Below are 17217 nucleotides of genomic sequence, written 5' to 3'. Positions count from 1 at the left end.
TCTACCCTTTTTTGCTGGTGTCCTCTAAGACAGGCATCTGCAGGAGTTAATGTGGGTGTTGTGTGCCTCCAGCACAGTATACACCTGTATCTACCCTTTATTGTACCAGTTCAAAATTACAAATAGATTCTACTTAATACAACAAACCTACACAGTCCCTGTCTTGTTTGCACCACCTGTATACTGCTGTTCTGAGTATATAGGGCCTGGGGGCCCCACGCATTTCCTTTTTTAAATTTGGGTAAGGGATTCCCCTTAATATCAGTACAAGACCCAAAGGGGCTTGGAAATGGGCAGGGAGGCTACCCATGCCATTTTTTTCAATGATTTTCATCCATATTGCCGGAACCAGATATTACATTAAAACCGCAAGCAGTTTTAAATGACTTTTTTCTGTTAAATGTAATTTTGTGCAGGGACTGTTCTAAACACGGAAAACACGTGTCACTTCACAGGCATACTATAGACACCCCCAGGCACAATATTTAAATGAATATTTCATTTCATTTAATTATTTTTTCACTTTAATCGTCATTAAAATCAGTGCTCCCGAAAAAACAGCCGTTTTAAAAAAAAATTTAGGCATTGACCCATGTCCCCTGGGGAAGGAGCCTGGTCCCCAAACCCTTTTTCGGACAATATCTTGCATATTAGCCACTAAAATTAGCACTTTTTATTTAGATCGTTCGAGTCCCATAGACTTCAATGGGGTTCTAAAGTTTGCACGAATTTTCGGTCCGTTCAAAAGTTCTGGTGCGAACCAAACCGGGGGGTGTTCGGCTCATTCCTACTCACAGCTATAATGAATTTTCGGTCCCCAATACACATAAAAGTTCATCGATAAAAACAGCATGGGGATTTCCCCACAGGGGAACCATGAACCAAAAAAAAAAAATAATAAAATGCATGGGAGTCCCCCTAAATTCCATACCAGGCCCTTCAGGTCTGGTATGGATATTAAGGGGAACCCCGTGCCAAAATAAAAAAAATGGCATGGGGTCCCCCTCAAAATCCATACCAGACCAGATTTTAAGGGGAACCCCACGGCAAAATAAAAATGGTGTGGGGTCCCCCCCAAAATCCATACCAGACCCTTATCCAAGCACGCAACCTGGTAGGCCGCAGGAAAAGAGGGGGGATGAGAGAGCGCCCCCCCCTCCTGAACCGTAGCAGGCCACATGCCCTCAACATTGGGAGGGTGCTTTGAGGTAGCCCCTCAAAGCACCTTGTCCCCATGTTGATGAGGAGAAGGGCCTCATCCCCACAACCCTTGTCCAGTGGTTGTGGGTTTGCAGGCGGGGGGCTTATTGGAATCCGGAAGCCCCCTTTAACAAGGGGACCCCCAGATCCCATCCCCCGTGTGAAATGCTAATGGGGTACAAATGTACTTCTACCATTTCACAAAAAAAGTGGCAAAAAGGTTAAAAAGACAAAAGACAGTTTTTGACAAGTCCTTTATTAATTTCTTCTTTCATCTTCTTTCTTCTGGTCTTCCTTCGGTGTTCTTCTTGTTCCTCCAACTTCTTCATCTTCTTCTTCCTCCGTTCTTCTCATCCCGCATCTTGCTCCAGCTTCTTCTCTGCACCGTCCACACGATCGTGTTTCCTATACGAATTCCTATAAGGGAGCACAGATTCATGTAAGGTGGTGGAGATGAGCTTTGCAGAGACACCAACAGTTGGCCCTGGATGTCCCTTCAAAGCAGCTGTTCTCAACTAGGGGTCCTTCAGAGATTGCTTTGGGTTCCTTGAGCTGTAGTAGAGTTATCACCCATCTGATAGTGTCTGAGGCCAATGCCCCTTGGATGAGCCAGTCGCACCAGTGATTCTTTTAGCTATCTGTATGTTGGCATTCTGATCACCACTGTAAGGGTAGGCATACCACCTTCTGACACTATTTTTCCTACATTTTAGCTGGGGTTCCCCATGACTTTAAAAATTATTTCAAAGGTTCCTCTGGAGTAAAACGGTTGAGTACTTTCTTATCATTGACTACATAACAAGAAATAGCTAATGACTTTGCTGACACAATTTTGGCTTAAACCATAATATCTCATAGGGTGTGGTTCTATGCACACACAAAAAAGTTTACTTCTACTTTATACGAATGGAAGAGAATCTAAGATGGAGTCAGTTGTTTATACATTCTATTACACTGCTAAGACCAGGATGGGTGATGGCTGCTCCCCAAACCATCTGAGTGTATTTAATTGTGTCTTTTTTCTTATGCCGCGTACATACGATCAAACAATCCGGTGGAAAAGTCCGGCAAACTCAAGTCCGCCAAACAATCCCCCCGTGTGTAGCCTCCGGCATACTTTTTTGACCTGAAAGTACGGCGGACTTAGAATGCCGTGTTGCACACCAATCTGCCCGCCGTACTCGCATTTTGGCGGACAATCCGGCTGTGTGTGTGCCAGTCCGCCGTACTTTTGAAATGAGCGGACTTTTCCCGCCCGGAGAAAAGTCCGCTCATTTCGAGCGGGTCTCCAGGTAGGCGGGGCCCGCGAAGGAGACGTTGCTGGCCCCGCCGCCTGGTATGGACTTAAAGGGGAACCCCAACGGTGAAAAAAATCGGCGTGGGGTCCCCCAAAGTCCACAACAGACCCTTGTCCGAGCACGCTCGCTCGCCCCCCTTTCCTGGCCGGCCGGGTAGCGGGCTCGGACAAGGGTCTGTTGTGGACTTGGGGGGGACCCCCACACCGTTTTTTTTCGGCCTTGGGGTTCCCCTTTAAGTCCATACCAGGCGGCGGGGCCAGCGACGTCTCCTTCACGGGCCCCGCCTACCTGGAGACGCGCTCGAAATGAGCGGACTTTCCTCCGCGTGTGTGGGCGAGTCCGTTCATTTCGAAAGTAGGGCGGATAGCACGGCGGACTTAGTACGCCGTATTAGTCCGCTGAAAAAGTGCCGTGTGTGGGCAAGTAGCCCGTTCGGAAATTCCGACGGACAGTCTGGCGGAAGTCCGCCAGACTAAGTACGTCGGACAGACCGCTACATGTGTACGCGGCTTTATTCTGCCTTGTTCAACCTTCTCTGATTGCTCGCTGGTGCAATCACACATGTAGAAAGATGACGTGGCTAGGGGGCAAAATATGTGAGGAAAGGTTAGATGTAAAAGGAGAAATGTTGGGGGTGGGAGCTAAGAGATGCCTGCATGGAAGGAGGGGTTAGTGGGGCTACAGAGGGTAAGTAGTGGCTACAGGAGATTTACAAGGAAAGTGGGGAAAAGATATCAAACATGTATGAAACGTTATGGAATTTCTTAGTACTGCTACTATATGAAATGGAACTCAATTTAACGGTTCCCCAAATCAGTTACATTCAAAGCATGCCTGTCACAGTTGTTTGTGCTCTCAACCAAACTGTTAAGCCATCAAATGGCTGATGTCATAACTGATCACATGTGCAGCACAATGGCAACTGCAGTGCCGACCAAACAGGGGCTAAGATGGCAGCTTCCTTGGCTGTAAATGATAGGAGGGTTTAGTTCCACCTTAAGCATTTTCCAATTCTAGATACTTCTTTGGCCACCCTTTGTGCACCTGGTCCCCTGAGTCTTTCAGGATCCTATTAATTTCCCTGAAGGTGAACCTCATTTGGGAAAACACATTTCTACTTGGGTAGGGTGGGGGTTAAATATGTATAATTTCTATAATTTTTACATCTCCCTTCTAGAGCTCTTCTCAAAACCAAAGATTTCCATAGTACAAAATACAGTGAGAGAAGGGGACAACATAATATGTAACACAAGTCTCAGTCTGCCCCAAAAGAGGCCTTTACTGCAGTTTACTTTCTACAGAGATAGACAAAAGGTACTGAATTTGAATTCATCCAGTAAAGTCCTGAATGTCCGACTGGAGGATTCTGGGAATTATTCCTGTGAAGTGAGAACTGCAAACAACACTGTAAGGAAAAGAAGTGCAGAATTATATATTCGGATACAAGGTGAACCTATTGTTGTTCCTGAATACTATATAGAGTACTATATCTGTACTTATTGTAATGAATTTTAATTATATGTAATGTATTGCAATATTATTAAATATTAATCATGTTTTTTTAAATAAGCTATGGCAGCGAAATGTTTAGCCCTTCAGCTTATAAATTGTATTTTAGGATTTGTAAAATAAATTAACTAAAAATCAACACATATAAAGTCATGTGAAAAATAATCTTTACAAAAACAAATCTATTGCAATGATCAGAAGGTATTTATATTTTACCAAATCGTATATCATTCTTGCAGCATTATCACACAGTACACTATCAATTTAAAGGGTCAATTAAACTAAGTCTTATATCTCTGTTTTTGGTAAAAAGTTTATTTGAGGCCATAACAAGATTTCCATGTCATTTATACTATCAGTCCATAAAATAAAGATCCTATTGATATACTAGCTCATGGCAAAATGTGGCCAAGTACAGATACACCTTTTCCAACACAAATGGTGCCATTCAGAAAACCCTTACCCTGTAAGCCCTTGTACACACGGTCGGACATTCCGACAACAAAATCCGACGGATTTTTTCCGACGGATTTTGTCCGAAACTGATGTTGCATACACACGGTCGGACAAAGTTGTCAGAAAATCTGATCGTTCAGAACGTGATGACGTTATTTCGTTACGACGGGACTACGTTCAGGCTAGTAGCCAATAGCCTTGGTCTCGTAATTTGATCTGAACATGCGTTGGCACTTTGTCGGATCGGAATTCTCTACACATGATCGGACAAAGTCCTATCGGATCATGTTGTCGGAAAATTTTATATCCAGCTCTCAAACTTTGTTGGTCGGACATTCCGATGGAAAAAGTCAGATGGAGCCCACACACGGTCAGATTATCCGACAACACGGTCCGATCGGACATTATCGGACATTGTACAAGGGCTAAGAGTAATGGGAAATAAACACAGACACTGTGGGTCAACAGAAACTTAAAAAATTTAATCAATAATAAATCTCTAATTTAATCCCAATTAATTCACAAAGCCATGGCTACTATCCCAACCCTTTAAAATATAGAAGCTCGGCATTTAGAGGAGCAATTCTCAACAATTTTTGGAATCATAGAGTTCCTCGAGAAGTTACTAGGGAATCCTTGAGCTGTGGCTGATTGACCTTACATTTGATGGTGCATGCAAAGTTACGGATCTTATGCCACCTGGCAAAACTTTTAGGTTTTCTTTAGGGTGGGATTTGAACCACTACTCTTAGAGAGGCATTCTTTCCACTGACCACTAAATATAAGAGTAATTCCTCCAAATAACTCCCAATTGTTTTCAGCAAGAATCCCCTGAGACCTTAAAATTATCTCAAGGGTTCCTCTGGGGTAAGAAGGTTGAGAAAGGCTGACCTACAAAGGTAGTGTTGGAAGGTGGAGCCATGCCATTTGATTTTTTTTCTGAAAGTGTATCCCTTGTATAAGTGGATAGCCCAGGGGTGGACAAACTTTTGAGCACAGTGTGCCGAAAAATGCTTTCAAAGAAACTGAACGTGCCGATTTTATAACAAACAAATGGCAACTTCACACTTCTCTATCACAAAAAGGTAATAATGATAAATTAACATCCTGCACTCTCATGCCTCAGATTAGCCAAAATGTCTGCACCTCCAGTTCTCAGATCAACCCTAATTCCTCCACCTTCAAACCTCAGATCACTGTAGCCCCCCCTGCTTCACCACTGTAACCCGCTGCACATCTGCTCCACCTCTGTAACCCCCTGATCATTTGTCCCACCAATGTAACCCCCTGCACATCTACCCCACCACTGTGCCATGCTGCCCTTCTGTCCCACCACTGTACCCCCCTGCTCATCTGCCCCACCAATGAACCCCTTTTCTCATCTGCCCCAACAGTGTACCTCCCTGCACTTCTGCTTCAACGCTGTACCCCCATTCTCTTTTGTCCTACAAATGAATCACCTTCTCATCTGTCCTAACACTGAACCCATCTGCTCATCCGCCCCACCATTGTAACCCCCTTTCTTATCTGCTCCACCACTGTACCCCCTGCACATCTGTCTCACCTATGTACCCCCTGCTCTTCTGTTCTACCTCTGTTCCTCCTGCTCTTCTGCCCCACCACTGTAACCCCCTGCTCATCTGCCCACCGATGTACCTCCTTTCTCCTCTGCCCCACCACTGTACCCCCCTGCACATCTGTCCCACCTCTGTACCCCCTTGCTCTTCTGCCCCACCACTGTAACCCCCTGCTCATCTATCCCACCAATGTACCTCTTTTCACCTCTGCCCTGCCACTGTACCCCCCTGCACATATGCCCTACCTCTGTCTCCCTCTGCTCTTCTGCCCCACCACTGTAAACTCCTGAGCATCATCTGTTCCACATATGAACCTCCTTTCATATCTGCCCCATATAAACAAAATTTCCAGAATTTCAACAATAATTGCACAAACTGTCACCTTATTGTGGTTCTCTCAATTACAGTGAAATGCCTTCTTTCTGAGATTGGTAGTGTCACCAAAAGCGAGTCATCTTCCTCCAGAAGGGGGAAACAGGGACCCCTCCCAGCAGAATTGCATCCAATCTCTTCCCCATCACAAGAGCTGACGATCGCAGCTACAGCAAAGTTCGAGAACCAAACAATGTTTCCCATCCTGTACAATGTGTGGGGGCGCAGTGCCTCCCCCTCAGTGCAGGGGTAGCGTGGGGAATTCTGAGATTGGAATGCATTAGTGCCTCACTGACACTTTCCTGCGCTGCTCTGCTGATGTGGTGAGAGTCGAGTGCCGGCAAAAGAGGATTTTGTATGCCGCTTGTAGCACCCGTGCCGGGGGTTGCCTACCCCTGGGACAGACTCTGGGCACACATTTGGCTGCGACCGATCATCAATAAACTTGCTTACATGTTCAATTTAAAGGACAAACCCCATAATAATAGATGGTCCTAGGGAAAACTCATGTCCTTGTAGAAATTGGGAAAAACATAAAACATTGAAATCCATGGATGCATAACCTTCTAGTATACTTTTTTTTTTAAATCATACTATATATATATATATATATATATATATATATATATATATATATATATATATATATAAAATAAATAAATAAATTTTTTTTAAATAATTAAAAATATATATTTTTTTAAATAAAAAAATTATAAAAAATAATAAAAATAATAAAAATAATAAAAATATAATAAAAAAATGATATATATATATATATATATATATATATATAATTTTTATTTATTTATTTTCACAGATGGCATAAAAAAAAAATCTATTATACAATTGACTATTGCTTCATCAATAGCTAACGGGAATTCCTGATCAGAAATCACAGTAGCTGTTAGAAGCCTCTTGTACCAATCAGTAATTTAAAGACCCTCATGCAGCTCCCCCTATGCAGCTGTGAATCCAATAAATAGTTTGTATATATACATTTCGTAGCGGCTTTACTTTAAAATTTTTATCTTTATAATGTTTTCTAGAGCTGTTTCCGAAACCAAATCTTACCACAATACAAAATCCAGTGACAAAAGGTGACACCATGACCCTGATATGCAACACAAGTCTCAGTCCACTTAGACGGAGCACAGAACTTCAGTTTGCTTTCTACAGAGATGGACGGAATGTTCAGAGATTCAATTTGTCCAATCAATATGAAGTCCTGTCCACCGAGCTGGAGGATTCTGGGAACTATTCCTGTGAAGTGAGGATTCCAACCAACAATGTAAAGAAGAGGAGTGAGGAGGTATCCATCCAGATAAAGGGTGAGATTATAGGGACACTGGGATCAGATCATTTATTATACCAATGATTAGGTAAGCTTTTGAAATGGTCAAAGCAACTCTATGCTGAATTATAGGCAAAGTGTTATAGGATGAGAGTGCCACAGGTTAGTCAAATCCAGTAAAAGTTTATTAATTTAAGTGCCTGAGAACATGTAAATGTGTAAGGAGCAATGCCTCGTGGGACATGTAGTCCTGGTCAGGAGACGTTTTGATGTTTTTACAGCTGCTGTTTTTTGGCTTCAGATGTTTTTTTTCTGCAGTCAATAAACGCCCCAGCATGTTATCCTATGTGTCCATGCATACATAGGCTGTTATCAGCAGTTTTTGGCAGGGGTGTTTTCTAGCTGGAAAAAAAAACCCCAGAACTAGTGGGTTTTGAGAGGAGTTTTTCAGCTTTAAAAAACACTCTAGCTCTGGAAAAAGCTGAGAACAGCATAAAAACACAGAAAAATGCGACTATTTGGAGTTTATTAACGTTTTTTAGCCATAAGCTAAGTTTTGGGAGTATAGTTTTGCTAAAGAAAAAAAAAAAGATAAAAACTTTGAAAAATGCTGGAAAACTCACTCTACAGCTACAGCTTTCTACAGCAAACATTACTGACTTTTTACTAGTTTAGTAGTATTGTGCATTATATTTAAAATGATTATATACATGCAAAAACATCTCAGTCTTTAGCACTACTTTATTATAAAATATTTATATCCCCCTCCACCCCTCATATAGCTTTATGCCTGACTCCCAGTTAAAATATGCTGTATATTCTACTTCTAGATACAGTATCTCACAAAAGTGAGTACACCCCTCACATTTTTGTAAATATTTTCTTCTATCTTTTCATGTGACAACACTAAAGAAATGACACTTGTCTCCAATGTAAAGTAGTGAGTGTACAGCTTGTATAACAGTGTAAATTTTCTGTCCCCTCAAAATAACTCAACACACAGCCATTCATGTCAAAAATTCCTGGCAACAAAAGTGAGTACACCCCTAAGTGAAAATGTCCAAATTGGGCCCAAAGTGTCGATATTTTGTGTGGCCACCATTATTTTCCAGCACTGCCTTAACCCTCTTGGGCATGGAGGTCAGCAGAGCTTCACAGGTTGGCACTGGAGTCCTCTTCCCCTCCTCCATGATGACATCACAGAGCTGGTGGATGTTAGAGACCTTGCGCTCCTCCACCTTCCATTTGAGGATGTCCCACAGATGTTGAATAGGGTTTCTGTCTGGAGACATGCTTGGCCAGTCCATCACATTTACCCTCTGCTTCTTTAGCAAGGCAGTGGTTGTCTTGGAGGTGTGTTGGGGGTCGTTATCATGTTGGAATACTGCCCTGCAGCCCAGTCTCTGAAGGGAGGGGATCATGCTCTGCTTCAGTATGTCTCAGTACATGTTGGCATTCATGGTACCCTCAATGAACTGTAGCCCCCCGAGTGCCGGCAGCACTCATGCAGCCCCAGACCATGACACTCCCACCACCATGCTTGACTGTAGGCAAGACACACTTGTCTTTGTACTCCTCACCTGGCTGCTGCCACACACGCTTGACACCATCTGAACCAAATATGTTTATCATGGTCTCATCAGACCACGGGACATGGTTCCAGTAATCCATTTCCTTAGTCTGCTTGTCTTCAGGAAACTGTTTGCAGGCTTTCTTGTGCATCATCTTTAGAAGAGGCTTCCTTCTGGAATGGCAGCCATGCAGACCAATTCGATGCAGTGTGTGGTGTATGGTCTGAGCACTGACAGGCTGACCCCCCACCCCTTCAACCTCTGAAGGAATGCTGGTGGCACTCATACATCTATTTTCCAAAGACAACCTCTGTATATGACGCTGAGCACATACATTCAACTTCTTTGGTCGACCATGGTGAGGCCTGTTCTGAGTGTAACCTGTCCTGTTAAAACGCTGTATGGTCTTGGCCACCGTGCTGCAGCTCAGTTTCAGGGTCTTGGCAATCTTCTTATATGTATGTATCTTTATGTAGAGCAACAATTCTTTTTTTCAGCTCCTCAGAGAGTTCTTTGTCATGAGGTGCCATGTTGAACTTCCAGTGACCAGTATGAGAGAGTGAGAGCGATAACACCAAATTTAACACACCTGCTCCCTATTCACACCTGAGACCTTGTAACACTGACGAGTCACATGACACCGGGGAGGGAAAATGGCTAATATAGTCCCAATTTGGACATTTTCACTTAGGGGGTGTACTCACTTTTGTTGCCAGCGGTTTGGACATTAATGGTTGTGTGTTGTGTTATTTTGAGGGGACAGCATATTTTACACTGTTATACAAGCTGTACACTCACTACTTTACATTGTAGACAAGTGTCATTTCTTCAGTGTTGTCACATGAAAAGATAGAAGAAAATATTTATAAAAATGTGAGGGGTGTACTCACTTTTATGAGATACTGTATATATATATATATATATATATATATATATATATATATACACACACTACACTCACAGTATACAGTATATATGATATAACTAATATATATATTATCACTTTCACGGTTTCACAGTATAAATGAACCCCCTATAATAGTGATTATCTGTGGTTCGTGTACTATAAAAAAGGGCTAATTTTTGTTTTTTAACCCCATCATGACAGGTGATGAAAAAAGCATGCTGCTGCTTCTACTACATGTCTTATGTTTGCATTACACGTATCGATATTTGTACGAAAATTGTTGGTACATTCAAAAATATCATTCAATTTTAAAATGAATGTGACTTCTAAACAAAAATCACATACACTGTCCGAAAATTAGTTCTGTCAAGAAAAGTTTTATTTTCTGCTCCTCTGAATTATCCTGTTACCATGATCAAAAATGAATGCCAATTTGACCTCACTTACAATTAGAAAATCAAAACGAACATTCCTAAAATGAATATTTTTAGGGAAAGCTTAATTTGTGTATGGCCAGCATCAGTGGCGGCATGGTTCTCAATTTTTTTTTCAAATGCTGCCACTGTGTCATCAAATGCTGCCACTGTGCCCCATCAAATACAGCTACTGTGCCCATCTTATGCAGCCATTGTGCCCATCTTATGCAGCCTCACTGTGCCCCATTATATGCAGCCTCACTGAGTCTCATACTTACCTTACAGGCAGCTCCAGTCGCGCTGTGTGTTCCACGGAGCTGCCTGTGTCACTTCCGGTTCACCTCTAGCATATGGAAACCGGAAGTGACCAGTTAACTAGAAGAACAAAGCTCCCGCCCGTAGTAATACTACGGGCGGAAGCTGTTCGGCGCTTTGGATTGCGCCACAAAGCCTGCAAATGAAGCTCCTCGTCTGCAATCTTGTGACTGCATTGACGTGGCACTTCCCATAGTGCCTTTTTTTTTTTTTACTGCTGGGTGGGGGGGCAGCGCCCATACGCCCCCCTATAAATGAGCTGCCACTGGCCAGCATAAATGACAGCAGCCGCAGGGAGCTTGAATCAAGCTACCTGCCTATGACAGGGGAGCCTGTCATGCATAATATTATATTACATTCCTTTTTGATAATCTGCAAAACAGTGTTTTAGGATTTTTCTTTTTCTTTTTTTTCTAAGTCTGATGATATGTACCAGATTCAACGTTTAATAATATATATCTCTTCTGTGTGTTATTCCCAGAGTGGATTATTTTGTTCCAGAAGCATATAGCTGGTTATTTATTTACCACTGCATAAATAAGAACACATTTTCTTTTTTTTTTTTACTTTACATGATAACTAAGTTATACGCCACACTTTGAGATTTTTATCCAATTAATCGATCAATCGAAACAATAATCTGCCAACTAATAGATCATGAAAATAATTGTTAGAAGAAAAGCCAATACATTTAGGGGAGGTCAAATCTCACCCTTCATCAGGGTATGGAAATTCAGCCGAAAGATTTTGTAAATGATTACTGTGTCATTATTATAATTATTATTACCGTATATACTCGAGTATAGGCCGACCCGAATATAAGCCGAGGCCCCCAATTTACCCCCAAAAAAACTGGCAAACTTATTGACTCGTGTATAAGCCGAGGGTAAGACATGCCTGTCCATCCCTGTGTGTGTGTCCGTCCATCCCTGTGTGTCCGTCCATCCCTGTGTGTCCGTCCATCCCTGTGTGTCCGTCCATCCATCCCTGTGTGTGTGTGTCTCCATCCATCCATCCATCCCTGTGTGTGTGTGTGTGTGTGTGTGTGTGTGTGTGTGTGTGTGTGTGTGTGTGTGTGTGTGTGTCCAGCCTACCTGTGTCCTGAGCCTTTGTCCCGAGCCTCCGTCCCGTGCCGAGCCTCCTTGCCTCCGTGCCTCGCCGCCGTGCCTCGCCGCCATGCCTTGCCTCCGGTCCCGTCCCGTCCCGTCCCGTGCCGTGCCGTCCTGTGCCTTGCCTCCGTCCCGTGCCCTCTTCGTTCGTTGGCGGCCATTGTAAAATTCAAAAGCTGCGCCGCCGCCTTCGCCTGTGATAGGCGGAACACTGAATTTCCCAGCAGCCTGTGTTCCGCCTATCACAGACGTCGTATCATCCTCGTCCGTAGTACGAGGATGATACGAAGTCCGTGATAGGCGGAACACAGGCTGCTGGGAAATTCAGTGTTCCGCCTATCACAGGCGAAGGGGGAGCCGGAGGCGCGGCTTTTGAATCAGAATGGCCGCTGTCTGTCTGCTCGACACGCTGATCGAGCGGGCAGACAGCGATGACTCGAGTATAAGCCGAGGGGGGCACTTTCAGCCTCAAAAAAGAGGCTGAAAATCTCGGCTTATACTCGAGTATATACGGTATACAGGATTTATATAGTGCCAACAGTTTACGCAGCATTTTACAATATAAAAGGGAGACAATACAATTGTAATACAATAAAATGAGTATATGAGTAAGAGGGCCCTGCTAAGAAGAGCTTACAATCTAATAGGATGGGGCAGGTGGTACAAAAGGTTGTAACTGTGTGCAATGAGCTGACAGAAGTGGTAAAAGAGATTAGTTGGAGACATGATAGGCTTTACTGAAGACTTGAGTTTTCAGGGATTGCCTGAAGGTAACAAGAGTAGGGGATAGCCGGGCCGGTGGAGGTAGCAAGTTCCAGAGGATGGAAGAGGCTCTGGAGAAACCTGGAGATGAGCATGGGAGGAGGAGACAAGAGAGCTTGAGAGTAGGAGGTCTTGAGAAGAGCGTAGAGGACGATTTGGGTGATATTTGGAGACAAGATTGGTGATGTAGCTTAGGGCAGAGTTGTGAATGGCTTTGTATGTTGTGGTTAGTATTTTGAATTTAATTCCCCGCTGATTGGGAGCCAGTGTAGGGATTGGAGGAGAGGGTTGGCAGACACTGAGCAGTTGGTAAGGTGGATAAGTCTGGCAGCGGCATTCATGATAGACTAAAGAGGGGATAGCTTATGGAGAGGCAGGCAAAGGTGTCATAACTCCAATCAACAGCGTAAGGCTGAGCAAGAGGATATCCTTGTCAGAAACCATGAAACAGACCGAGACAAAAGTACAATTAAATCACACTTTTTTATTAATAAATAATAAAAAGGTAAATAGAGTAAGCGTAGTCAAACCATAGCCAGAGTCCAGTAACCAGATCGAGTAGTCAGCCAGTCCAGATTTCAGTAGCCAGATCGGGTAATCAGCCAGGCCAGAAGCCAGGGATCCAAGTGGAGCAACAGCAAACAGGATAAGGAGCCAGAAGGGATGTCAGCAAGCCAGTCTTTACACAGGAGATGGTTTCTTGTGATGTGACCAAGGCGAAGGCAGAGATGAAGTGAGCTGGACAGCTTTAAGTAGGTGGATAGACGAGCAGGATTAGGAAAAGCTGGTAACTGTGGAGAGAGATGAGAGCTGGCAATTAGTAGACAGCTGAGCAGCCAACCCAGAGAAGGAAGGGCTAAGCCAGCCCTCACAATCCTTGAAGATAAAGGTTGATATTGTGGGGATACTGGGATCACAGATAATATATATTGCTAAATGATTAGGTAAGATATTAAAATGGTTCAAACAACTATTTTCTAAATTCTAAGCGAAGTGTAATGCTGCGTACACACGGTCGGATTTTCTGATGGGAAATGTTGGATGTGAGCTTGTTGCCGGAAAGTCCGACCATGTGTAGGCTTCATCGAACATTTGCTGTCGGACTTTCTGCCAACAAATGTTGGCTAGCAGGTTCTCTAATTTTCCGCCAACAAAACGTTGCACACAAGTCTGTCGCACAAAAGTTCACGCATGCTCGGAATCAAGCAGAAGGAGCCGCACTGGCTGTTGAACTTCCTTGAACTTCCTTTTTCTCGGCTCATCATACATCTTGTACGTCACCATGTACCCACGTTCGGAATTGTTGGCCAGCATTTGTGTGATCCTGTGTATGCAAAACAAGTTTGAGCCAACAACCTTCGAACATAAATCTATGGTTTTGTTGGCGGAAAGTCCGATCGTGTGTACGGGGCATAAGAGTATGAGAGCACCACAGGTTAGTCAACTCCAGTAAAAGTTTATTCATTTTGATGAAAAGTTAAAGACCAAAGCAACACACTTAAGGGGTTCATGGCTCACCCTTCATGAGGGTAAGTAAGTATGCCCAGTTATTGCCTAATGGCAAATGTTATTCCCTTCCTTTTACTGAAATGTATCTTTCTTCCCCACATGTGTAGAGTATGAGCACAGCACAGCAGCTTTAGTCACTATTTCGGTTATCATCATCATCATCATCATCATCATCATCATCATCCTCATAAGTGTCAACAAGAACAAATGCAAACCATTGATAACTTCTACTAGCAAAAAACAAACAGCAGACCCTCAAGAAACAGGTAACTGAAGACTTCATCAAGCTTTAACATATAAAAATTTACCCAAAAACTAAAATCTGTATAGTGAAGCCTTCTAACACCATTTATTATAAATATAATTTATTTTTATTTTATTTATAAGGAATTCATATCCCAATTCATACAATATACACAACTGTCCGTCCCTTAAAAAACACAAAATAGGGAAAGACATACAATTGAGGCATTTTAAATTTGCCCACAATACCATAATTAAGTTTAGTTAAAAACAATCACTTTTATTGCAAATTTAAAATCATTATAAAAAGGAATAAAGATACATCAAAAATACATCAATGCCAACTTATATCCAAAGTATTGACACATATAATATCATAACAAGAAAATATATAATCCTAGACTAGCGTCATGGATCAACCTACATGATCCCAGACTGGTGTCGTGGACCAAAGCATTTCACCAAGAAAGCAACTTCATCAAGATCCATGGTGTTCAATGGCAATTGATGTAACCAGGGCTCAAGTCCTACGGGAACGCATGGGAACGGAGTTCCTGTACTTTTTCCACAACAGGAACTCAGTTCCCATTAGCAGCCATGTCCTGTAAGACTTCGAAGTATGTGAACTGTGTGGCAGGTGCTACACCAGCAGCAATAGTAAGTGCCACACACCTGACCATTCAGGGGCATTGCCAGTAGGGGGCCCCATGACAGCTTCTGCTTCGATCTACCTGTCAATCATATGCATATGAGCGTATCTTTTTTTTTTGTGGGCGAGTGGATCTTGGGTGGGAGTTCCCACACTTTTTTCCCCAGGACTTGACCTCGGGATGTAACTATATACTAGCAAAAGAAATCCTCAAGCCAATAGTAATCGGCAGGCTGATCGAGATAATCAAGGGACTTTGGGATTCCAAGCAACTGCATAAAATTACCAATACCACCCTCTTTCAGGGCTATCAATGTATTTAAAAAATCTGGTACACTTGACTATTTTCAAAAGTAAAAAGGATGATCTTCTACTCAAATCGGCAGACATGCCACGCCTTCCTCTAATAATCCGCCATCACACGTGTCATTAACTTGGAAATGTTGATATGATGAGTTGAATCATGTAATCGTGTAGGCGTGCCGAAATGAGTAGAAGATCATCCTTTTACTTTTGAAAAGAGTCAAGTGTACTAGACTGTTGACAGACATTGATAACCCTGCAAGAGGTTGTCATTGGTCATTTTTATGCCATTGCTTGGAATTCCATGGTTCGAATACAGGGCTGCGAGTCACTGTTGGCGTGAAGTTTTTTTTAGTTTAGCTAGTATATAGTTACATCAACATCAATTGTCATTGAACGGTGCGGACCCCAATGAAGTTGTTTTTTGGTGAAACACATCGCTCCATAATGCCAGTCTAGGATCATGTAGTTTGATCCATGACACCAGTCTAGTATTTTCCTGTTATGATACTTTGGATATTATGATACTTATGATTAGGGATGAGCTTCGTGTTCGAGTCGAACGTACGTTCGACTCGAACATCGGCTGTTCGTGCGTTCGGCGAATTCCGAACGTTTTGGCCGTTCGCGTCAAAATTCGAGTGACGCGCGCGCGGACCACAATGCACTGCGTTGGTGCAGTGCATTGCTGTCCGATGATTGGCCAAGCATGCACTGTGACCCCGCATGCTTGGCCAATCGCAGCGCCGGCAGCGAGGAGAGCCATGATTGGCCACAGGCAGGATGCCTGTGGCCAATCATAGCTCAGACTGTGTAGTGCACGCCCCACACTATATAAGGCCGCCTTTAAGGCGGCCTCCTGTAGTGTGTTACTTTGCATCTGAAGCAGTGGGTGTTCTGTGTACCTTCAACACAGTACACACCAATCGTTTTTGGCTGATTTCCTATCTTGCTGCTGTGTAGTGGTTGTTGTCTGTGCCCTGACTGCAGTATACACCACTATATTCACCTCACCTATATAGCTAGTGATCTAGCTTTAACCACTTAACAACTGCCCATTGCCGATTAACGGCTTCAGGGCGGTTGTTTAACTCAGAGAGGCCGTTAATTAACGGCCTCCCAGAATTCTGTTCTCGCGTGCCCCGAGGTGTGCGCACTCGAGAGCATCCGTGACCGCCGGGTCCATAGGACCCGGCGCATTACGGTAAACGGCCGCTCATAGCGGCCGTTTACCACGTGATTGCTCCGTCAAATGACGGAGTGATCACTTGGAAACAAACCGGAGTCATGTTATGACGCCTGTTCCTCCCTCCCCTTTCTGTACCGATCGGTACAGCGGAGGGGAAAGAGATCGGTGTCAGCAGCGATGTGGGCTGCATCTGCAGTGCCCACATCGCTGCTCAACGAATTTAACCCCTCAATTCCCTGCCAATACTCTGCAATACCAGTGCATACTCTGCAGTACCCTGCCATTACTCTGCAGTACCCCGCCATTACTCTGCAGTGTACCCCGCCATTACTCTGCAGTGCAGTACCCCGCCATTACTCTGCAGTGCAGTACCCTGCCATTACTCTGCACTACCCCGCCATTACTCTGCAGTACCCCGCCATTACTCTGCAGTGCAGTACCCCGTCATTACTCTGCAGTGCAGTACCCTGCCATTACTCTGCAGTGCAGTACCCTGCCATTACTCTGCAGTGCAGTACCCTGCCATTACTCTGCAGTACCC

The 17217-nt window shown here is 43.6% G+C and overlaps 1 protein-coding gene across 1 annotated transcript in view; it reads left to right on the top strand.

Annotated features, from left to right (window-relative positions):
• The window catches only part of LOC143973511 (Fc receptor-like protein 5), a 62784-nt gene that overhangs the window by 24751 nt on the left and 20816 nt on the right, over positions 1-17217 (top strand). The window contains exons 7-9 of the mRNA XM_077474429.1: positions 3676-3945; positions 7459-7740; positions 14400-14558. Coding sequence (XP_077330555.1) covers positions 3676-3945; positions 7459-7740; positions 14400-14558 — 711 coding nt within the window. The remainder of the gene's footprint in view (positions 1-3675; positions 3946-7458; positions 7741-14399; positions 14559-17217) is intronic.

This window comes from Lithobates pipiens, unplaced genomic scaffold (assembly GCF_037356315.1).
Source record: "Lithobates pipiens isolate NorthernLeopardFrog02 unplaced genomic scaffold, aLitPip1_a1.2 Scaffold_83, whole genome shotgun sequence".
Classification (NCBI taxonomy): Eukaryota; Metazoa; Chordata; class Amphibia; order Anura; family Ranidae; genus Lithobates; species Lithobates pipiens.
The sequence above is the reverse complement of the archived record's forward strand: the minus strand, read 5'-3'. Positions and strand labels throughout refer to the sequence as shown.